This window comes from Carcharhinus amblyrhynchos, chromosome 7 (assembly GCF_965287045.1).
Source record: "Carcharhinus amblyrhynchos chromosome 7, sCarAmb.v2.hapA, whole genome shotgun sequence".
Taxonomy (NCBI): domain Eukaryota; kingdom Metazoa; phylum Chordata; class Chondrichthyes; order Carcharhiniformes; family Carcharhinidae; genus Carcharhinus; species Carcharhinus amblyrhynchos.
The window spans coordinates 36,746,030-36,762,767 of record NC_137330.1 but is presented as its reverse complement, the minus strand read 5'-3'; the positions used below and the strand labels follow the sequence as shown (position 1 = coordinate 36,762,767).

The 16,738-nt window shown below is 43.3% G+C and overlaps 1 protein-coding gene across 3 annotated transcripts in view; it reads right to left on the bottom strand.

Moving 5' to 3' along the window:
• The window catches only part of LOC145344884 (V-type proton ATPase subunit C 1-A-like), a 73,118-nt gene that overhangs the window by 46,075 nt on the left and 10,305 nt on the right, over positions 1-16,738 (bottom strand). For all 3 annotated transcript variants that reach the window (XM_080192158.1, XM_080192157.1, XM_080192159.1), the window contains 2 exons: positions 11,382-11,476; positions 561-652 (listed from right to left, as the gene is read on the bottom strand). In XM_080192158.1, coding sequence (XP_080048284.1) covers positions 561-652; positions 11,382-11,476 — 187 coding nt within the window. The remainder of the gene's footprint in view (positions 1-560; positions 653-11,381; positions 11,477-16,738) is intronic.

The following is a 16,738-nucleotide window of genomic DNA, read 5'->3' as shown; positions in this document are numbered from 1 at the left end:
ATTTGACTGCTCCATCTCAAAACTCATTTTGAGTGCAGGTTGGAGTCCATTAAGGTCCATCAGGAAATTCTTGCATGCAGCTATGGATTCAAATATAGCAAACATATCATCTATATATTGGAAATGTGCAAGAGGTAAGAAGTCGGGTGTCATTCCATTGAAGATGCATTTCTCGTGCAATCTAACAAGGATAATTGTGAGAGCTAGTTTTTAATGATACCATGTTTGCCCAAATAGATGATTTTGCCATGGGTCAGGCCTCAAGGCTCAGGACAATGTCTTGACCATTTACAGTCAACCTGCCTGGTCTGAATTTAAACAGATCTTGACAGTTAATTGTCATTCACAGGTTAATTGGTGCATTCTCCATGGCAATACCTCTACCAGAGTTCATTTGCCAACTAATCAGCACTCTCTTCTCATGAAATATAGATTGCTGTCCCTTTACATTTAGTATTCTTGTGAATTGCCCTGATGAATGCAAGATGAAAAGTTTCAACGATATGTCTTTTTTTCACCCATAAATAAATTTGTTAAATAAAGATACAAAGGTAACATACACAGCTTTTCTTTCCAGATTTTGTAGATTCCCCTTGGTGTTGTTATAGGTCATTGCACGAGACTTTAAATCAGTGTCAATCTGTGAGATTTGCTGAAAATAAGAAACATAGTGAACAATTATTTCATTCTTAACAACGCCATTATTGTGAAATATTTAATCAAGATTTTTTCCAAGTAAATACTTAAGTATTTCGAAGAATCGTATGAAAAGTAGCCACTTTTGGCATGAAAACAGTTTTACTTTTAGAGAGGAAAGAACAGTATGAATCCCTCAAAAATATATCAGAAAATGTTAACACACCTAATGCTCTAAATTGAATAGGTTGGTGACCTGTTCCTAGTTTTACTGGGTACATTCTGCAAATCTTTATATACATTACCTATGACGATTAAAATGTAGATAACGTAGGCACGATATGGCTGAAACTTAGCAACTGTGGCAGACATGCAAAGAGGGGATGAAGTGGCTGGAATGATCGGAATGGCTGGTAGGAGTGGACAATCCTGCTGCCAAGTTACACTCCCATGCATCTATTTTGGTCCTAGCATTCAAACAATTGCAATGTTTTTCGTTGGTTATCAACTTGGCAGCCATTATTCAAGAAGCTTGTACTGAAAATTAGACATTGAGTTGTGGCAAATTTTAGGGCCAATCTGAACTCCTGTAGCAGTAACCAAGACGCAGGTTTGTGTTAGAAGTACCTTCTCTTATTTGACTAAAGCTCTGTTAACTTTCATAATGTGGGTATGCCGGCGTTGGACTGGCGTAAACACAGTAAAAGGACTGACAACACCAGGTTTTAGTCCAAACAATTTATTTGATAATAGACTCACAAGCTTTCGGGGTTAGTCCCATCGTCAGGTGAATGGAGAGTTCTGGCCTCAGACAGAGCATATAAAGCACAGACAGTTTAGAGATTACTGATTAGAATGCAAATCCTTACACCTAACCTGCTGTTCAAGACCTGAAGTCGCTGACAATGTGAGTGGAAGGAGCACTGATCACAGGTTAAAGAGATGTGTATTATCTCCAGACAGTACAGTAAGTGAGGTTTTGCAAACCCAGGCAAGTCACGGGGGTTACAGACAGTGCGACATGAACCCAAGATCCCTGTTGAGACCATCCTCATGTGTGCGGAACTTGGCTATCAGTCTCTGTTCAGCAACTCTGCGCTGTCGTGTGTCGTGAAGGCTGCCTTGGAGAATGCTTACCCGAAGGTCAGAGGCTGAATGCCCGTGACCACTGAAGTGTTCGCCAACAGGAAGGGAACAGTCTTGCCTGGTGATTGTCGAGCGATGTTCATTCATCCGTTGTCATAGCGTCTCCATGGTCTCCCCAATGTACCATGCTTCGGGACATCCTTTCTTGCAACGTATCAGGTAGACAATGTTGGCCGAGCTGCAAGAGTATTACCATGTACCTGGTGGATGGTATTCTCACGTGTGATGATGGTATCCATGTTGATGATCTGGCATGTCTTGCAGAGGTTGCTGTGGCAGGGTTGTGTGGTATTGTGGTCACTGTTCTCCTGAAGGCTGGGTAATTTGCTGCGAACAATGGTCTGTTTGAGGTTGTGTGGTTGTCTGAAGGCAAGAAGTGGGGGTGTGGGGATAGCCCTGGCGAGATGTTCGTCTTCATCAATGATATGTTGAAGACTCCGGAGAAGATGTCGTAGCTTCTCCGCTCCGGGGAAGTACTGGACGACGAAGGGTACTCTGTCCACTGTGTCCCGTGTTTGCCTTCTGAGGAGATCGGTGCGGTTTTTCGCTGTGGCGCATTGGAACTGCCGATCTATGAGTCGAGCACCATATCCTGTTCTTATGAGGGCATCTTTCAGGGTCTGGAGGTGTCTGTCACGATCCTCCTCATCTGAGCAAATCCTGTGTATACGGAGGGCTTGTCCATAGGGAATGGCTTCTTTAACATGTTTAGGGTGGAAACTGGAGAAGTGGAGCATTGTGAGATTGTCTGTGGGCTTGCGGTACAGTGAGGTGCTGAGGTGACCGTCCTTAATGGAGATGCGTGTGTCCAAGAATGCAACTGATTCTGGGGAATAGTCCATGGTGAGTCTGATGGTGGGGTGGAATTTGTTGATATCATCATATAGTTGTTTCAGTGATTGTTCACCATGAGGCCAAAGGAAGAAAATGTTATCGATGTATCTAGTGTATAGCATTGGTTGAAGATTCTGTGCAGTGAAGGAGTCTTGTTCGAACCTGTGCATGAAGATGTTGGCATATTGAGGTGCAAATTTGGTCCCCATGGCTGTTCCATGTGTCTGGATGAGAAACTGGTTGTTGAAGGTGAAGACATTGTGGTCCAGGATAAAGCAGATGAGTTGTAAATTTGCATCTGGAAACTGGCAGTTGTCAGCATTGAGTACTGAGGCAGTCGCAGCAATGCCATCGTTGTGGGGGATGTTGGTGTAGAGCGCCGTGACATCCATTGTGACGAGGAGTGTCCCTGGTTCAACTGCTCCGTGTGTGTTGAGTTCCAGTAGGAAGTCCGTAGTGTCGCGACAAAAGCTGGGGGTTCTTTGTACAATGGGTTTCAGGATGACCTCGACGTAGCCAGAGAAGTTCTCACACAGAGTTCCATTGCCCGATACGATGGGACAGCCAGGTGCGTTTGCCTTGTGTTGCCTTGCCGCTGCCCTCGACTGGACTTGTATGCCCAAACCATCAGGAGGTGCGTTAACACCAGATTCATCAGCCGCACTCACAAGACAGCCCCGAACATCACCCAAGCACAACGCAACGCCATCCACGCTCTCAAGACCAACCGCAACATTGTCATCAAACCAGCAGACAAAGGAGGGGCCATCGTCATACTGAACGGATTACCGTAAAGAAGTGTACCGACAACTAAACAACGAGGAACACGACAGACAATTACCCACAGATCCGACCAAAGAACACACTCGTCAACTCAACAATCTGATCAAGACCTTTGATCCGGACCTTCAGAGCACCCTCCGTGCTCTCATTCCACGTACTCCCCGCATTGGAGATCTCTACTGCCTCCCAAAGATACACAAGGCAAACACACCTGGCTGTCCCATCGTATCGGGCAATGGAACTCTGTGTGAGAACCTCTCCGGCTACGTCGAGGGCATCCTGAAACCCATTGTACAAAGAACCCCCAGCTTTTGTCGCGACACTACGGACTTCCTACTGAAACTCAACACACACGGAGCAGTTGAACCAGGGACACTCCTCGTCACAATGGATGTCTCGGCGCTCTACACCAACATCCCCCACAACGATGGCATTGCTGCGACTGCCTCAGTACTCAATGCTGACAACTGCCAGTTTCCAGATGCAATTTTACAACTCATCTGCTTTATCCTGGACCACAACGTCTTCACCTTCAACAACCAGTTTCTCATCCAGACACATGGAACAGCCATGGGGACCAAATTTGCACCTCAATATGCCAACATCTTCATGCACAGGTTCGAACAAGACTTCTTCACTGCACAGAATCTTCAACCAATGCTATACACTAGATACATCGATAACATTTTCTTCCTTTGGCCTCATGGTGAACAATCACTGAAACAACTATATGATGATATCAACAAATTCCACCCCACCATCAGACTCACCATGGACTATTCCCCAGAATCAGTTGCATTCTTGGACACACGCATCTCCATTAAGGACGGTCACCTCAGCACCTCACTGTACCGCAAGCCCACAGACAATCTCACAATGCTCCACTTCTCCAGTTTCCACCCTAAACATGTTAAAGAAGCCATTCCCTATGGACAAGCCCTCCGTATACACAGGATTTGCTCAGATGAGGAGGATCGTGACAGACACCTCCAGACCCTGAAAGATGCCCTCATAAGAACAGGATATGGTGCTCGACTCATAGATCGGCAGTTCCAATGCGCCACAGCGAAAAACCGCACCGGTCTCCTCAGAAGGCAAACACGGGACACAGTGGACAGAGTACCCTTTGTCGTCCAGTACTTCCCCGGAGCGGAGAAGCTACGACATCTTCTCCGGAGTCTTCAACATATCATTGATGAAGACGAACATCTCGCCAGGGCTATCCCCACACCCCCACTTCTTGCCTTCAGACAACCACACAACCTCAAACAGACCATTGTTCGCAGCAAACTACCCAGCCTTCAGGAGAACAGTGACCACAATACCACACAACCCTGCCACAGCAACCTCTGCAAGACATGCCAGATCATCGACATGGATACCATCATCACACGTGAGAATACCATCCACCAGGTACATGGTAAATACTCTTGCAGCTCGGCCAACATTGTCTACCTGATACGTTGCAAGAAAGGATGTCCCGAAGCATGGTACATTGGGGAGACCATGGAGACGCTATGACAACGGATGAATGAACATCGCTCGACAATCACCAGGCAAGACTGTTCCCTTCCCGTTGGCGAACACTTCAGTGGTCACGGGCATTCAGCCTCTGACCTTCGGGTAAGCATTCTCCAAGGTGGCCTTCACGACACACGACAGCGCAGAGTTGCTGAACAGAGACTGATAGCCAAGTTCCGCACACATGAGGACGGTCTCAACAGGGATCTTGGGTTCATGTCGCACTATCTGTAACCCCCGTGACTTGCCTGGGTTTGCAAAACCTCACTTACTGTACTGTCTGGAGATAATAAACATCTCTTTAACCTGTGATCAGTGCTCCTTCCACTCACATTGTCAGCGACTTCAGGTCTTGAACAGCAGGTTAGGTGTAAGGATTCGCATTCTAATCAGTAATCTCTAAACTGTCTGTGCTTTATATGCTCTGTCTGAGGCCAGAACTCTCCATTCATAAGAACATAAGAACATAAGAAATAGGAGCAGGAGTAGGCCATCTGGCCCTTCGAGCCTGCCCCGCCATTCAATAAGATCATGGCTGATCTGTCGTGGCTCAGTTCCACTTTCCCGCCCTCTCCCCATAACCCTTAATCCCCTCTCTTATCAAAAACCCATCAACCCGCTTCTTGAAAATATTTAGCAAGGCAGCCTCCACCACTTCAACGGGTAGAGAATTCCAGAGATTCACCACCCTTTGAGTGAAGAAGTTCCTCCTCAACTCCGTTCTAAAACGCCCCCCCCTTTATCTTGAGGCTGTGCCCCCTAGTCCTACTGTCTTTTTTGAGCGGGAAGAGTCTCTCCACCTCTATCCTATCCATCCCATTCATCATCTTATACGTCTCAATGAGATCTCCCCTCATTCTTCTAAACTCCAACGAGTACAAGCCTAGTTTATTCAGCCTCTCCTCATAGCTCAACCCCCTCAACTCCGGTATCAGCCTAGTAAACCTCCTCTGCACTCCCTCCAAGGCCAAAATATCTTTGCGCAGGTGCGGCGCCCAAAACTGCACACAGTACTCCAGCTGCGGCCTCACCAATGCCCTATACAGCTGCAGCAAGACCTCCCTACTTTTATATTCAATCCCCACCCCGAAAGCTTGTGAGTCTATTATCAAATAAATCGGTTGGACTAAAACCTGGTGTTGTCAGACTTTTTACTGAACTTTCATAATCCCCACACAAATCATTTTAAATAAACAACGCAAACTATATTTTAATCACTCTCAGGGCAGGTATGGAATTTTTAATCTTGTGGTGAAGAGGCAGTCTTCCAGAGTTTGTTCCAGCAGAGTGTGTGTAACTCACCCAATTAGAAGCCTGACAGTAAAAGTGAGATCCTGCATGCTCTTCCTTTCAGTTTGAACCCAAATGTGTGTCTGACCACAATTCATAGTACACAGCACTTCAGAGTATTTAAAATTACAAGGGAAAATATCTATGCAATACTTATTCAGATTAATGCTAGAGTCATACAAACATCAAAATTACTGTTGTCGGTATTAACATGCACATTACTTGTTAGTAGATATATCTCTATTAGTTAATTGAGACATTGAATAATGTTATTTGAAATAGACAGTGGCTAGAATTCTCCAGCCATTTATACCCTATCGCCATTGCAAGCAAAGACAGAAAATTTGGCACTCAGCCACATCTCCATTCACTGCTGTGGGACCAGAGAATTCTAACCTCCACCTTAACAGACAAAAAAATGTGATATTGCAAAGACAGAGTTAAGGCCTTGATTAAATAGGGCCTGTACTAAACCGAAAAATTTTATCTGTGTTTCCAAAGAATGTGAGATTGCACAAGCTAAAGCAGCCAGAGAACAGAAGCTGCCACTATACTGCGGTGATTAAACATTAACACAGTAAGCTTGAGAATTTAAATTGCAACAAAGTATAATCGCTGGTTTTGTTCGACACTATACAATTATAACAGAAAATTCAACCCATCGAGTCTACACTGACCACAATCCCACTCAGGCCCTACCCCGATATCCCTACATATTTACCTACTATTCCCTCTATCCTACACATCTCCAGACACTAAGGGCAATTTTTAACATGGCCAATCAACCTAACCCGCACATCTTTGGACTGTGGGAGGAAACATGAGCAGCTGGAGGAAACTCACACAGACACGAGGAGAAGATGCAAACTCCACACAGACAGTTATCCAAGCCAGGAATTGAACCCAGGTCCCTGGAACTGTGAAGCAGCAGTGCTAACCGCTGTGCTACCGTGCCGATTTATGTAACTTAGGACATTCAAGAGGTTAGGAGAACCTATTCTAAATTAAAAGATTTCCGGTGGTGACTCCCCCTCTTATAAAGAACCGTGAACATACAACATATATGTGACCAGTCAATCACAACAACAAAAAGATTACAAATTAGCATTGCACCATTGGCACCAGCAAAGCATTGATTGAGTGATGACCAATAAACTCTTAGTTCAGCAGACCCCTGTAAACTAATGTAACAAAGAACTCCGTATTACTGACTTAATAAATTAATAAAGTAGCAGGCAAAACAACAATTCAATGGAAAAGTAGATTCAAGTGAGTAATTGAATTAATGGATCTGGGAGCATATCAACAGTAAATGAAAGGAGTAGCAGGTAGCAATGAAATAATAAATTAAGCATCAGCTACTAACAAATTAATGCAGCAATGGACTTAACGGCACACAAGTGAATGAACAAATAATTCGACAAACATGAACACATCTTTATGGACCTATCATTTTTCTGCAGCTTGTATGAATTCTGGCTTTAAAGTAGAGCTGGACATGATTGAGAATGAGACAGAGACAGGAGGGGAGGGGGCCAGGTAGAACATCTGTAAGGGAGCAACGAGGGCTGGATACTAAATAACATTTTGCTGCTCAGGCTGGTGATGATATTTGCAAGTTGACCATTGGGAACTTGTGCGGCCAAACACCAAAGCATGCAGGCAGAAACTGGAGAACAGGGAGTTGACTCTGAGCTAAATAGCTAGGTTTGGTCTGGGAGTAGAAAGTGGCTAAAGGTGCAGGAAAAGTGGTGATGAAATGCAGGAATAGAGGACCAAGAGAATATGACCTCCAAAAGGAGCACGAATGGCAGGATAGATGGCCATAATGGGACACAAGGCTTGGGCTGGTCGATGTGGGGATGAGACAAAAGGAGCAGGAATAGCAATTTACAGTAAAGTTCACAGAAGAGTGAAAGAACACTATTTTTTGGAGGGGGCAAGAAGAATCTGGCTAAGGAATGGAGCCAAAGACTGAAGAGCCAGGAGCTGAGAGATGGGCCCAGATTTTCACTCCCGAATCAGTAGTGCAGAGCTGGGAAATTTCCCAACTCCCTGAACCTGACTTCGGAGAAACTATCCCGAATGGACAGATTTTGTTCTGTGAGGATGAATGTGTAATAGGAGCTCATCATTCCTGGAAACACAATGCAGATGCAGAGGTGGCCCTGTTTGGGTAACATGATTTGAGCATGGTATAAAAGGAATTCCTGCAATGAGACAGAAAATGAATGCAAGTATTGCTGATGCTCAAGAGTCAGGTGAGCACTAACTGGAATAATTGACCAACTGATTGCTGTCACTGGAACAGACACCCCATCATGGGTTTTCCATAGGAAAATATAGTTACTCCTGCTGCTTATTTGTATTGTAATGAGGAAGCACACTGTACAGGTTAAGGCTGGTGAATCTTCACCAGACTCACCCATGGAGATGGCACCATCAGCTACTCACAATATTCTGCATTTATCCACTTTAGTAAAATGCCTCTCCTGCTCATTATCAGCCTGCAACATATATATATGCATGATCCATGTTGTGAAGGACTTATGTTGAAACCAAGGGTTATGATGGTCAGAGTTGCAACCATGTTGTTGTCTCTGACTTTCAGAATATGCTGTTGATTTTCTATCTTGATGGGGATGGGCATTTTCCTGAGTAAGTGTAGCTTCCATGTTAAATGTTATATGGAAGCTGCTCACCATGATTTTATAGAAATCATAGAAACCCCTACAGTACAGAAAGAGGCCATTCAGCCCATCGAGTCTACACTGACCACAATCCCACTCAGGCCCTACCCCGATATCCCTACATATTTACCTACTATTCCCTCTATCCTACACATCTCCAGACACTAAGGGCAATTTTTAACATGGCCAATCAACCTAACCCGCACATCTTTGGACTGTGGGAGGAAACATGAGCAGCTGGAGGAAACTCACACAGACACGAGGAGAAGATGCAAACTCCACACAGACAGTTATCCAAGCCAGGAATTGAACCCAGGTCCCTGGAACTGTGAAGCAGCAGTGCTAACCGCTGTGCTACCGTGCCGATTTATGTAACTTAGGACATTCAAGAGGTTAGGAGAACCTATTCTAAATTAAAAGATTTCCGGTGGTGACTCCCCCTCTTATAAAGAATCTGCCATGGCTATAATCAGGGCAACTTGCAGTGTAGTGTGCATGTACATGCAGGAACATCTTGGTGTGGTCACACAAAACCTGCATGTTCAAGGAATGGAGGGATTTCCTGTTTATGGAAGTATCTGGTTGGTGTCTTGATACCCTTATGGATGTGGGTGTAGTCGTTAATGCCTGCACTTGAAGGAAACCTGCATGTGAAGGAAGCCTTTGGCAGACACCTGGTCCTCTATCTGTGACACCCCATCCATCAAGAAGTTTATGTGCTCCCCTACCCAAGCAAGGGAGCACCTGTAACTGCTTCAATGCAGCTGTGTGTAGCTGATTGTGATATGCTGCACAGATCTGCAGCTGAGACCAGGAGAGTGCTGGCAGAATAGAAGTTCAGAGACACTATGACCTGGAGTTCCATTGGCATGTAGATCAGCAGACTGTGGTGTTAGATCTTGTTGAACCATGGCACATATCTTGGCAACTGATTCCCATGTCAATCTGCACTGGTTGTCTCTCATATCCACATGTGGCCTGTGCGGTCATAGAGGTTTACAGCACGGAAACAGGCCCTTTGGCCCAACTTGTTCATGCAGCCCAGTTTTGCCACTCAACTAGTCCTCCTCCTCCTCTCTGGTGCATATTACGCTGCCTCCATCTCCTGACCCTGTCCCTTCGTCATGCTCACATGCCTCTATGGTGTGATTATGTGAAGGGGTCATCGCTACTGTGCAGTTTCTTTGCCATGATGCACACTCCTTCACTTACATGGTATACTCTCCTTACTCCCATCTGGATGTCCAAAAATACATGCCCTTTCAAAGCCACAAGCCTCACACTCCAACTCCCTTGGTTGTCAGACACACACCAGTATTTAAAATTGTTGACATTCCACGGCACATACTGAAATATTCGATGTTCTGCAAAAGGGTACCTGATCTCTTCAAAAAGATACCTGACTTCTCCAAAGAACTCCACTAGATTTGTCCCTTTAGCTGAAAGTCACATGAGTCATTCCTGGAAAATTTCTCATTGAGAATCATTTCTGAGTGGGGGGGGTAGCATGGTGGTACAGTGGTTAGCACTGCTGCCTCACAACGTCAGGGACCTGAGTTTGATTCCCAGCTTGGGTCACTTTCTGTGTGGAGTTTGCACATTCTCCCCATGTCTGCGTAGATTTCCTCCGGGTGCTCCCGTTTCCTCCCACGCTCCAAAGATGTGAGGGGGAGGTGGATTGGCCATGCTAAATTGCTCCTTACTGTCAGGGGGACTAGCTAGGGTAAATGCATGTGTTTATGGGAGTAGGGCCTGGATAGGATTGTGGTCAGTACAGACTTGATGGGCCAAATGGATTCCTTCTGTACTGTAGGATTCTATGATTCTATGAATGAAGACAGCTGCACTTTTCAATGTGCTGTCCCTTCTAGCATGCGCAAAATCCATCCTTTTCCCTTTCCCTTCCCCAGAAAAGATAGTGGGTGCCAAATGTGGGGGGCAGGATTTCTGAATTTGGGGTTCCAGTGCCATTTTGACTAAAATGGAGAAAGTCCAAGCCATAGAAAGAGAAGGCAGCATAGTGCCATCCTTTGGTTAGAGTCTTCAATTAAATCATGATAGAAATTGCTGGCATATGTATTTCCAATTACACATGTTCACAAACTGGGGGTAAAATTCAACAAGGATGCGAGCACAAAATAGATAGTAATGGAAATAGCCACTCATTATTCATCCTACCCAATTTCCTTTCCACTGAAGTCAACGGAGAGGAAAACCAAGTAGGGTGTAAAATGGGTTTACAAACTGCTGCTTACTCTATTGTCAAAAATAAACTTTACCACCTACAATCTTGACATTATAAATGTTGATAGTTAAGCATTACAAAAACAAATCATGGCATCAAAAAGTAAGAGTTAGGAAGAGGAAGTGCATAACTTATCAAGATTTTTATTAATGTATGGCAGTAAATATATCTGATATATACAAGCTTAGTTTATTAAAATTTAAAAGACAATTTTTTTCATCAATACCAAAACTCACCTTAGCAATAACTTCTGTTATATTTTGTAGTGACTGTTTTATAGGATATTTAGCCATGTCCCATTGAAAATGTGTCACGTATCTATGAAGGTCAACTGAAAATAAAGAAAGATAGGATTAGTTGTGCACCTGATATTTCTTCATCCATATATAACAAACCAAACACCACCACAGTGCTACATCAGACACAGCACCATCACAGGTCAAGTATTAATGAATCATAGAATTATACAGTGCAGAAGAGGCTCTTTGGCCCAGCAAGTCCGCACCGACATATTAGAAACACCTGAAATCCCACCTAAGAAACTCCCATCTAAGAGGGGTTCATATCCACTTATCTCTGAAGGTTGCCACTCAAGTGGATAGAGCAGTGAAGACTTATAGTATGTTAGCATTTATTAACAGGAGGTTTGAGTTTAAGAGCCGTGGGGTTATGCTGCAACTATACCAGACGTTGGTGAGACCACATTTGGAATTGTGCGTTCAGTTCTGGTCACCTCACTATAAGAAGGATGTGGAAGCATTGGAGAGTGCAGAAGAGATTTACCAGGATGCTGCCTGGTTTGGAGGGTAGGTCTTATGATGAAAAGTTGAGAGAGCTGGGGCTTTTCTCTTTGGAGCAGAGGAGGATGAGAGGTGACTTAATACAGGTTTATAAGATGATGACAGGGATTGATAGAGACATTCAGAGACAATTTCCTCCGGTGGATGTAGCTTATAAGGTTCATGGTGGGAGATATAGGAGGGATGTCCGAGGTAGATTCTTTACTCAGAGTGTGGAATAGACTGCCTGTTGTGACAGTGGAGTCAGACACTTTGGGAACTTTCAAGGGGTTATTGGATAGGCACATGGAGCACACCAGAATGATAGGGAGTGGGATAGCTTGATCTTGGGATTGGACATAGCTCGGCACAACATTGAGGGCTGAAGGGCCTGTACTGTGCTGTAATGTTCTATGTTCTCATCCCATCTGCCAGTACTTGGCCCATAGCCCTGAATATTATGATGTGCCAAGTGTTTATCCAGATATTTTTTAAAGGATGTGAGGCAACCTGCCTCCATCTCCCTCTTTGGCAGCACATGCCAGATCGTTGCCACCCTCTGGATAAAAAAAGTTTTTCCTCACATAACCTTTAAACTTCCTGCCCTCAACTTGAACCTACGTCCCCTTGTGAATGTCTCTTCAAGTAAGTGGAATAACTACTCCTTATCCACTCTGTCTACGTTTCTCAATCTTGTACACCCCGATCAGGTCGCCCCTCAGTCTTCTCTGCTTTAATGAAAACAACCAAGTCTATCTCTTCATTACTTAGATGTTCCATCCCAGGCAGCATCCTGGTAAATCTCCTGTGCACCCACTCCAGTGCAATCACATCCTTCCAATAATGTGCTGACTAGAACTGCACACAGTACTCTAGCTGTGGCCTCACCAAAGTTCTATACAACTCCAACATGACTTCCCTGCTTTTGTAATCCATGCCTCGCCTGATAAAGGCAAGCATCCCATATACCTTTTTCATCAACCTAATAACATGCCCTTCTGTTTCCAGAGATCTGTGGACAAACATACCAAGGTCCCTTTGTTCCACAGAACTTCCTAGTGTCCTACCATTCATTGAATAGTCAAATTATTCCTTCCAAACTGCATTATCTTACACTTTTCAGTGTTAAATTCCATTTATCACTTATCTGCCCATTTGATCATTCTGTCTAGCACAAGATACTTCGCCTCACTGTTAACCACCCACCCAATCTTTGTATCATCTACCTATTCACTAATCCTACCCCCATATAGTCGTCAATGTAATTTATATAAATGATGAATAATAGAGGCCCAACACAGATCCCTGTCATATGCCACTGGCTTCCTGTCCCTAAAGCAGTCTTTTGTCATCATTTGTGTCTCTGACAACTGAGCCAATTTTTACCAAATTACCTTGTATCTCATGTGAATTTACCTTCTTTACAAGTCTCCCATGTAAGACCTTGTCAAATGCTTTGCTGAAATCCATATAAACTACATCGGCTGTATTAAACTCGGAGTTTAGAAAGACAAGGGGGCATGTTATTGAAAATTACAGGATACTGCGAGGCCTGGATAGAGTGGAAGTGGAGAGCGTGTTTCCACTCTTAGGAAAAATTAGAACCAGAGGGGACAAGTTCAGTCTAAAGGGTCGATCCTTTAAAACAGAGATGAAGAGGTATTTCTTCAGCCAGAGAGCGATGAATCTATGAAACTCTGCCGCAGAAGGCTGTAGATGCCAGGTCATTCAGTGTCTTTAAGACAGAGATAGATAGGTTTTTGATAAATAAGGGGATCTGGGGTTATGGGGGAAAGGCATGAGAATGGGGATGAGAAAACAAAACAACCATGATTGAATGGCAGAGCAACCAGTTCTGGCCATCATACTTTAGGGAAGATATGAAGACACTAAAGAGGATGCAGATAAGATGCATGAAAATGGTTCTATGGTTGAGGAACTTAAAGTATTTAGATAGATAGATGAACTGTTCTTCTTGAAGAGAAGGTTGCAAGGAGATTTTATAGAGGTATTCAAAATCATGAGGAATCTGAAAAGAATAGATAGGGAGAAACTGTTCCCATCTGTGGTCAGATTGAGAACCAGAGGGTACAGATTTAAGATGACTGACAAAAGAAACAATAGCGACATTAGGAAAATTCTTTCTCATGCAGTTGATAATTAGGATCTGGATTGCACTGCCTGAGAGTATGTTGGTGGAGAGTCAAATGAGGCTTTCAAAAGGGAATTGGATTATTATATGAAAAGGAAAAAACATTGCAGGGCTGTGGGGGAAAAGACAGGGGAATAACTTTCAACGAATTTCTCATTCCAGAGGGCTAGCACCGACACAATGTATCAAATGACCTCCCTTTGTAAGATTCTATGTTTTTTTTTGATAGGACATACCTGGGCAATTTCCACATCATCAGGTAGATGCCAGTGTTGTTGCTGTACTGAAACCGTTTGGCTAAGTTCTAGGGCATAAGTTTTCAATACTACTGCTGGGATGTTGTCAGGATCTTTGCAGTATCCAGTGCTTTCACCCATTTCTTGATAGTGACATGGAGTGAAGCGAATTGGCTGAATACTGGCTGGGGATCTCAGGAGGAGGCTGAATTGGATCATCCACTAGGCACAGCTGGCTTAAAATATAGCAACTGCTTCAGCCTTTTTGTTTTGCATTGATGCGCTGGGTTCCTCATCATTGAAAATGGGGATAGTTGTAGACTCTCCTCCTCTGGTTAGTTGGCTAATTGTCTACCAATTCACAACTTGATGTGGCAGGACTGCAGAGCTTTGATCTATGCCATTGATTGTGGGATCATAAAGCCCTGGCTTTTACTGCTACTTAATGCTGTTTGACATGCTAATAGTCCTGTTCACCAGTTGACAGCTCTTTTTATCTCCTAGTTTCCCTCCTGCAGTCTTCATTGAGCCAGGGTTGATCTCCTGACTTGTAATGATAAAGTAAGGGAAATGCCAGGTTACAGATTGAAGTTGAATACAATGTTGCAACCACAGCACATTTTGAGTTGCTAGACCTGTCCTGAATCTATTCCCAGTTAGCAACCATGTGCCACACAAAACTCAACGAGCACAACAAAAACTGATACTTGTGTGTTGCCTTTAAATGAATGAAACATTCCAAGGCACTTCACATAGAATTATCAAACAAAGTATAATGGTATTTGTCTCCATAAGACCTTGCAGTACGCCTCATACAAATACTGCACTGGACAGGTGCACCTGTGACAGGTAGATTGGTAATGGTTTTTTTCTGTCTTGTTGGTTCCCTCATCACCTGAGCCATGATCAGTCTGACAGATAGGTCTTTCAGGACTCAGCCAGTGGTGGTACTACTGAGCCCCTCCAGTGGTGGAAATGAAAGTCTCCCACCCAAAGTACATTCTATATCTTGACACCTTCAGTGGTTCTTCAGGAGGTGTTCATCATGGAGGAGTATTGATTCAACAGCTAAGGGAGTGGTAGGTGGCAATCAGCAGGAGGTTTCCTTTCCCATGTTTGATCTAATGCCACAAGACTTCATGAGGTCTGCAGAGCAATTTCCTTCTGACTGAATAACACTGCCACCACCTTTGGGGAGTTTGTTCTGCATAGGGACAGGACATACTCAGGGATAGTATTGGGAACATCGGTTATAAAATGTAATTCAGTAAGTCTGACAATATCAGACTATTTTCAACTAGACTGTAGAACAGGTCTTCCAATTTTATAGTAATTACGTATATTTTTTCAGGCTTCTTTTCCATTATCAATGATGAAAATACAAATTAAAGGATTGTATTCAGATAAAGTGATAGCAAAAGTAATTCAGATGCATTTTGGAATCATTACCCCTCAGTTTTCCCCATTCCTTGGCTTAAATGGTAGAAATGGCCTTAGGTATAAGTTAAGGAGAACTTTGCAAGATCAATAGGGGTGGATGGCCTGGTCAGTTTTATTCCTTTTGACTATTGACTGAAAAGCTAATTAGATTTATATGAATATGGATCCCTATTTCCACCCAATAAGCCAAGGAAGATTTCCTAATCACAAGCTATATGGTTCTTATTTATCTCATCCATCGTAATCTGATCACTGTATCCAGATTATCATTCTGAAAAAAAATCAAAATCCAATGTCTATGCTCAAGAAAACAGGTGAATCTGAATTGGAAGGACTTTAGTGATTCCTCCTAAGCAGCAGTAAATAGCTGTACAAATAAATACTCAAATTTTCTCATGTTTGTACTGCCTGGTATTCATATATTTTTACGTCCCACTCTGGGGACATAATTATTGGGAAAGGCAATACATCTGGATTATTTCTGCTAGTCATTTCAGCTGAACACAATTATTTAATGTTTGTTTTAATCATTGGTAATGGAAAAGACAGAAAAATCTCAACTATTATAAAATTGCTTCAGATTTTTTTGATTCGGTATCTTGAGAAAAATAACTGCAAAACAACAAGCTGTTAAGAAACCTTTCAAAGCATTTGATTTTTTTTAAGGTCAGCCCCTGGATCCCTCCTTGTCTGTTACAACAATATTGATCAGTGGAACTGCATGACTGACACACTGCAATGCAGAACAATTGTAATATTCATTCTTCAATTGTTTTGTTAAAATTTGTACTTCTGATTAGCATTTCTAAGATAAGCAAACACCACACAAATATTTGACCAGCTAAAAGAGAATTTAAGTATCCTCACAAGTCTATCTACATTAATGAGGGCCACAGAAATGCCAATTTAAACATAGAAACATTAAAATTAGAAGCAGGAGGAGGCCATTTGGCCCTTTGAGCCTATTCTGCCATTCAATATGATTA